Genomic DNA, 6,393 nt, shown 5'->3' on the forward strand with positions numbered 1-6,393 from the left:
ACCTTCCCTCCCAAGCTGTTTGGTTTGTCTTTTGTTTGTCCCAACTGTTACCGTTGGCCCCAACAGGCAGAAGCTAATGCATTTGCCTGTAAATGTTTTTGACAAATGCCTCTGCCCTGGTAGAGTTCTAAGTTAGGCAAAATAAAGACAAACCCTTTGAACTCATCCTTCAGGGAGCCACCAGACAGGTAAAAACAACCACAATTCTTAGTATATGTGGTGCTGAAGCGAGCACAACAACCACAGTTCTTCAAGAACAAGGAATAAGGTCTGTTCTGTTCCCTCCAGTACTAAGAACCTATACGGGGAATATGGGCTATTGCCTTCAAAAGTATTGCTGAATTAGGAGATGAAGCCAAGGTAAGTTAAAACACTACAGAACTCTTCCTAAGACGCAGGTAGCTCTTTCCTCATCAAGTATTTGCCTGGTTGCTATAAACTTTTGATTAGTGTCTAGAGTTCTGATAAAGTTGATTCTGCCAGGTTTTTTGCTACGTAATTCTTTGCTTTTGTAGAAGGACAATCTTTTGGCAGTCCCTACTCTGAAATTTTTGCTGAAGTAACCTCTTTTTCATATATACAAATACACACACACACACACACATATTTATTTATTCATTCATTCATTCATTCATTTATTTCACCCCTTATGTAAGTTGCAGCCCTCTAATAAGGTAGCATTTACAGTTTGAGAACACTGGTGTAATATCCTTGCTATGGTAAGGACATATGAACTAAGCCAGTAGAGGATTTCCACTCTTAAGGGCATATTGATTAGCTTTGTTTTTCAGATTTTAACAAAGGAGTCAAAACATAACCAAAGTGATTTGTTCTGCTAACTTTCAGATATGTTGGCAAAATTGCGGTCACTTCTCACCATGTTACTAGTATATCCAGAGAAGTTTCTGAAGGGGCTCCTATTAGAGATGTGTTCACCTCCACAAAGTCCTTGGACTTAGGAGTATACTATGCAATTACTTCTCAGAGTGCTGTTAATGTAGACTCTCCTGTTCTTCTGCTTTAGCTTTGGGACATCCGGAAAAAAGCAGCCATCCAGACGTTTCAGAACACCTACCAGGTGTTAGCTGTGACCTTCAATGACACAAGTGATCAGATTATTTCTGGTGGAATAGACAATGATATCAAGGTATGTTTGGTGTTTTGTTATATTTCCCTTTCACTGTCTCCACTCACTGAGATGAATCTTTTCAAACCTCTGAGATTGTAGTAGCTTGCACTTAATACCAACTAAAAGGAAGATAGTAATTTTGGTCATGTTTTCTTTCTGCCCTGTCCTCATTGACTGCCTAAGTCAAGGGTTGCATTACAGCTCTTGTAAATGCTGTAAGGGCCAGGCAGTTAATGTGAAATGTGCAGTTTCCTGTGTGGGGACTCTGAAAATGAAGAATACGTTCTCTGCTTAAAGACATTCAGAACCTTTGTTGTTGCTGTTGTTGGCTTAATGAAATCCATTTGTGATTTTGTTTTTCTACCCTAATGTCTTAGTGTGTCTTTCTTTTTGAGACTATGGAAATGAAATTGTGGAGAGTCTATAGCTCAGAATGAGATACAGTTAATAGTGTTGGAGAAAGAGATGCTAGACCATGTGGTATTATATCTAACACTTTGATAGTGCTTACATTGTTTTTAGAGCTTTACATTATTCACTTAATTCAGAACAATCTCATAAAATAAGCACTATTAAAAAAATTTTGTAGATGAAGAAACTGAGCTAGGAGAGGCACGACAACTTAAGTTTATACAGCTAATAGCAGTGGAACCTCAGAAAGTTTAGTTCCAGAGTCATGCTCTTAATACCTATGAGAAATCCCCTGAAGATTTTTCTACTCACTGTCTTTAGTTCCCTACCTCCCTTTCATTCCTCAATTCCATATTTCTTGATCACTCCTCAACAGTTTGGCTTCTTCCTCCATTGTTTCGTTGACACAGTCCTCTTCAGAGTCAACAATATTTTCTTGTTACTGAATCCAGTAAATTCTTCTAGTCTTTTTTTGTTTTTGTTTTTGTTAACCGGTTATAACAACATACTCTCCTACCCCTCTGGCATATCCTTCTCAGATACCTCTCTGAGCTATCTCTCTGTACATTCTTTAAATACCATTATTCTCCACGGTTCTTTCTTAGGCGCTCTTCTCACTTTATACCTTTTCCCTGGACAGTTCTCATCTATTTCCATGACTTTGTCCTCTCTGTGCTGATGACTCCATATTCCCAGCCCAGATCTTCAGCTTTAGAACCCTGAGTACAACCAGCCACTCAGCATCCCCTTCCTGGGTGTTTCATAAGTACTTCAGAATTCACCATTTCCAAAATTTAACATCCCATCCCTTTTCTACCACACAACTATGGTAGAATATGTGGAATCAGAACATGGGAACTTAATTAAATCATCTTAATAGCTAATGCACTATTTCCCAGAGTAGTGAGGTTTGGGAACCCACTAGCAGTAGACTCACTAGAGGACGTATACAGATGAAAGTAGGTTAGTTTCATGAAGCTATGATAATTTTTATACTTTGAAAGTGTTAGTATTAAAATTTATATACAGTGAAATTAAGTTTTTTAGTATACAGTTCTACGAATTTTAATGCTTGCCTAGATTTGTGTAACTGCCACAAACAGGGTACAGAACAATTTCTGTCACCACCGCCCCCCTCCCAACATTTCACAGTGCTCCTCTGGTTCAAACTCTCTCTATATCCCTAATCTTTACCAACCATTAATCTGTTCTTTATCCTGTAGTTCCTTTTCTAGGATATATAAATGGAATCATACCATATGCCACCTTTGGAGACTGAATTATTTTACTTACGCTGTGAGAATTTGATATTCTCATCTCCACTGTGGGAATAGACTAACCTAAGAATAATACTCTTGTGCTGGTAAGGTCTTCTTACCACAAAAAGTATGATTTACTTCAGGCTTTTTATTCTAGACTATTCCTGGCCCTTCAATAAACAAATATATTCAATTGTGCTATAGTCCTGAAGGGATACCCAGTGCTTTTTAAGAATTTGAATGTTTTCCATGTCTTCTCAGACACACACCATATGATGTAGCTACCCTTAGGGTTGGTTATTTCTGCAGATAGCTAATCCCTGTCATTGTTGATTTATATCAATTTTATTCTGAAATCCAAACTAATCTCAAATATGCAGAAGTATAAATATAGTCCCATGAGTACAGCAGTTATGTTCAGCACTAGCTTTTTTCTAAAATATCGTCCTTTACATTTCTTTGAGAAGTCTTCTGATTCTAGTTTTGTACAATTTGGTGAATTAGTTCCCAGTTACTCTGTATATTTTACAAGTTTACATCATGACTTTGTAGTCTTTGTTTTTCTAAACTAAAAAGTCTTTATTCTGTCCACAGATAACTCAAATTTTTCTGTTAGTGCTTCATTTTCAGGGAATATTTTTATGAAAAGTACACAGTGTATTCCAAAAACTAGGACATCTTATTGTGTACCTACCTGGTCAATATCACTGCCTTCTCTTGCCAGTATTGGGAGCTTTCTGTTTGTGCACTGTATGTAGTGTATCTTATTTTCCAAACTAAAAATCGGGATGGACTGTCCCGTTTGCCTGCTTATTTACCTTAAAAGTTTTGCAGAAATGTAAAAATTGCATTCAAATGTATACTTAATAAATCAACTTTATTGGGAATAAAATTATTAAAAATTAAGATAAAATTGTTTATTACAATTTAAATGTTTTTAGTGATGAAAATAACTTTTGTTCATTGAAGAAAACTTAGCAAATGTAAAAAAAAAAAAAGACAAATAAATCACAGTCTCATCATCCAAATTCACTCTTTGATATTTTAATATACTTCCAGTCTGTTTCTATGCTATAATGTTTTGTACGAAAACATCTTAACATTCACACTTTAGATAAAATAAGCCCGAAGCTAAGCAGGGTTGGGCCTGGTTAGTACTTGGATGGGAGGCCACCTAGGAAGACCAAGTGCTGTAGGCATAAAAAATAAAAAATAAAGGATTGTAAGCTGCTGACAAGGTCCTTGCAATCTGTGAGGTCAACCAAGGATTGCCTTGCCAAAAAATAAAAATAAAAAAATCTTATATGACATTCTTTTCACTTAATAACATATAACTAATTTTTTTGTCTGGAGCCCCACCCCACCCTAATAGTGCCATAATTAGCTAGCTAACTCTTGTATTCTAATCTTAGCTCAGTTATCTCCTCTTCAGAGGATTTCTTAGACTAAACTAGACTTTCCTTCTTCTTGACTTCTATTGCATCACTCATCTTATTTTCTTCTTAACATTGTAGTTAGAATCTTTCAGGATTATAGTTAGGATCATTTTTCTTTTTTTCTCTAGTTTTAATGGAATATAATTGACATATAACATTATTAGTTTCAGATGTACAACATGATTTGATATATGTATGTATCGTAAAAGGATTACCAAAATAAGTTTAGTTAACATCCATCACCTCATAGTGTTACAAATTATTTTTTCTTATAATGAGAACTTTTACGATCTATTCTCTTAGCAATTTGCAAATGCACGATACAGTTTTGTTAATTTTAGTCACCATGATGTACATAACAACCCCAGAACTTAGGATCATTTTTTCTGATTCTCCCACTTAACTGCTAGCTATGTAATCTTAAGAAGGTTATTTAACCTTTCTGAGTTTCCACTTCTCATCACTAAATGGGAATGATAACCCTACCTCATACAATTATATGGATTAAATGAGGTAAAGAATATAATATTCCCAGAAAAATTGTAGTTACTTGTAAGTATTCTATATATGTTAACCACTTTCATCATCATTTTACTTATTAGAATATTTGATAATGTAGTAAGTGACAACCATGTCACTGGATGTTTAGGCTATTTCCTATGTATCACTATCACAAATTATGCTGCTATGGACATATTTGTGCATGAACCCTTTCCATATTAATTTTCTTAGAATAGATTTCTAGATGAAAATTAATGTGTTAATAAGTATAAGGATATTTCATATCTTAGATACAGGTTCCCAGATTGTTTTCTGGCAATAGCAGTTAATACAGACAGTATTTAAAATAAGATTGCTATAACTATTTGACTTCATTTTGGCTCCTATGTAACTAAAGAGTATGCTGGAAAGGTATGAGACTATTAGGATTGCAGTCTTCTTTCTATCTAACACCTCCTATTCTTACACCCTTAGGGAAGAATAACTGCCCCTGGACCCAGAAAGATTCTTAATTGTCTTCAGGCCCTCATACATTTCTTTAAATGTGAAACAGAGCCTCCTTTTCAATCAGAAACAGACTCAGAGAGTGTTAAATCTGGAAGGGACCTTAGACATGTAGTTATCCCTCTTACTTTACAGATGACTAAAGTGAAGCCTTAACAAGTGATTTGGCCAAGATCACACAGTCACTCACATAGTCATTGGTAGAGCCAGTACCAGAACTCTATTTTCAGGGAGCTAATACTCTTTCCACTCTATCGAATTGTCTCTAGTTGATTAACAAGTATCTTTAAGCACTTACAGGCCTACCAGTCTTGAGCACTTGTTTGACAAATCACTATATTTCCTCACTACATCAGGAGGTGCTCCTGAAAGTTTTGCTTCTCAGTCTCTTACTTAGCACCACCTATTCTAAGAAAAGGGGAACAAATAGGGAATGGGAACCCCTTTTAAAATCTGAGGTGAACAAATTCTTTCTGCCAACCTCTTGGGATTTTTCTTTCTGGTTATAGTATTGGGGCATCAGAGGAAAATGAATAAAAGAAGAAAACGTGCTTCTGTCTGATGGCTTCAAGGTCCAACTGGCAGTTCTTTGGCATTTTTTATAATTCTGAGCTCTGGTCAGAATGGGAGTTTAGTTGATCATTTTTTGTTTGTTTTGTTTTTAATGTAGTGGGTTGGGTAAGGGGAATAGAATAAATCCTCATTGATTTCCCAGCCTTCGTTCTCATCCTTTCAATTATCTGGGCCTAAAGGATCTTTCTGGAATGTAAGTCTAACCAAATCATCCCACTACTCTGAACCCTTCTGTGGCTCCCAGTGAGGAAGATAATGTCCAAGCCAGGCATTAAAAATCTTTCATGAGCTGGCCTCTGCCTGCCTACCTCTCAAGCATTGTCTGCTGCTTCTCTGCCTGATTGCCTACAGTCCAGCAATTTCTTCATGCCTCTATGCTTTCACACATTATTTTTGCCTAGGAATACTCTTCTACTTTGTCTAAGTAAAAAAAAAATCTCTGCTCAAATGCTTCATTCTCTATGAAACTTTCCCTTCCTCACTCCCATCTGTGGACCACAAGAGAGTTAATCTCTCTTTGCTACTGTACCTTGTATAGCATTCTCATCTCTTAAAACTAACATGTCTGTTTTTCCTGCTG

General features: G+C 36.1%; 1 protein-coding gene across 1 annotated transcript in view; it reads left to right on the top strand.

Annotated features, from left to right (window-relative positions):
* SNRNP40 (small nuclear ribonucleoprotein U5 subunit 40) overlaps positions 1-6,393 on the top strand; it is a 29,061-nt gene that overhangs the window by 13,008 nt on the left and 9,660 nt on the right. Inside the window, exon 5 of the mRNA XM_006924316.3 lies at positions 1,025-1,147. Coding sequence (XP_006924378.1) covers positions 1,025-1,147 — 123 coding nt within the window. The remainder of the gene's footprint in view (positions 1-1,024; positions 1,148-6,393) is intronic.

The sequence above is a fragment of the Pteropus alecto genome, unplaced genomic scaffold (genome assembly GCF_000325575.1).
Source record: "Pteropus alecto unplaced genomic scaffold, ASM32557v1 scaffold39, whole genome shotgun sequence".
Lineage (NCBI taxonomy): Eukaryota > Metazoa > Chordata > Mammalia > Chiroptera > Pteropodidae > Pteropus > Pteropus alecto.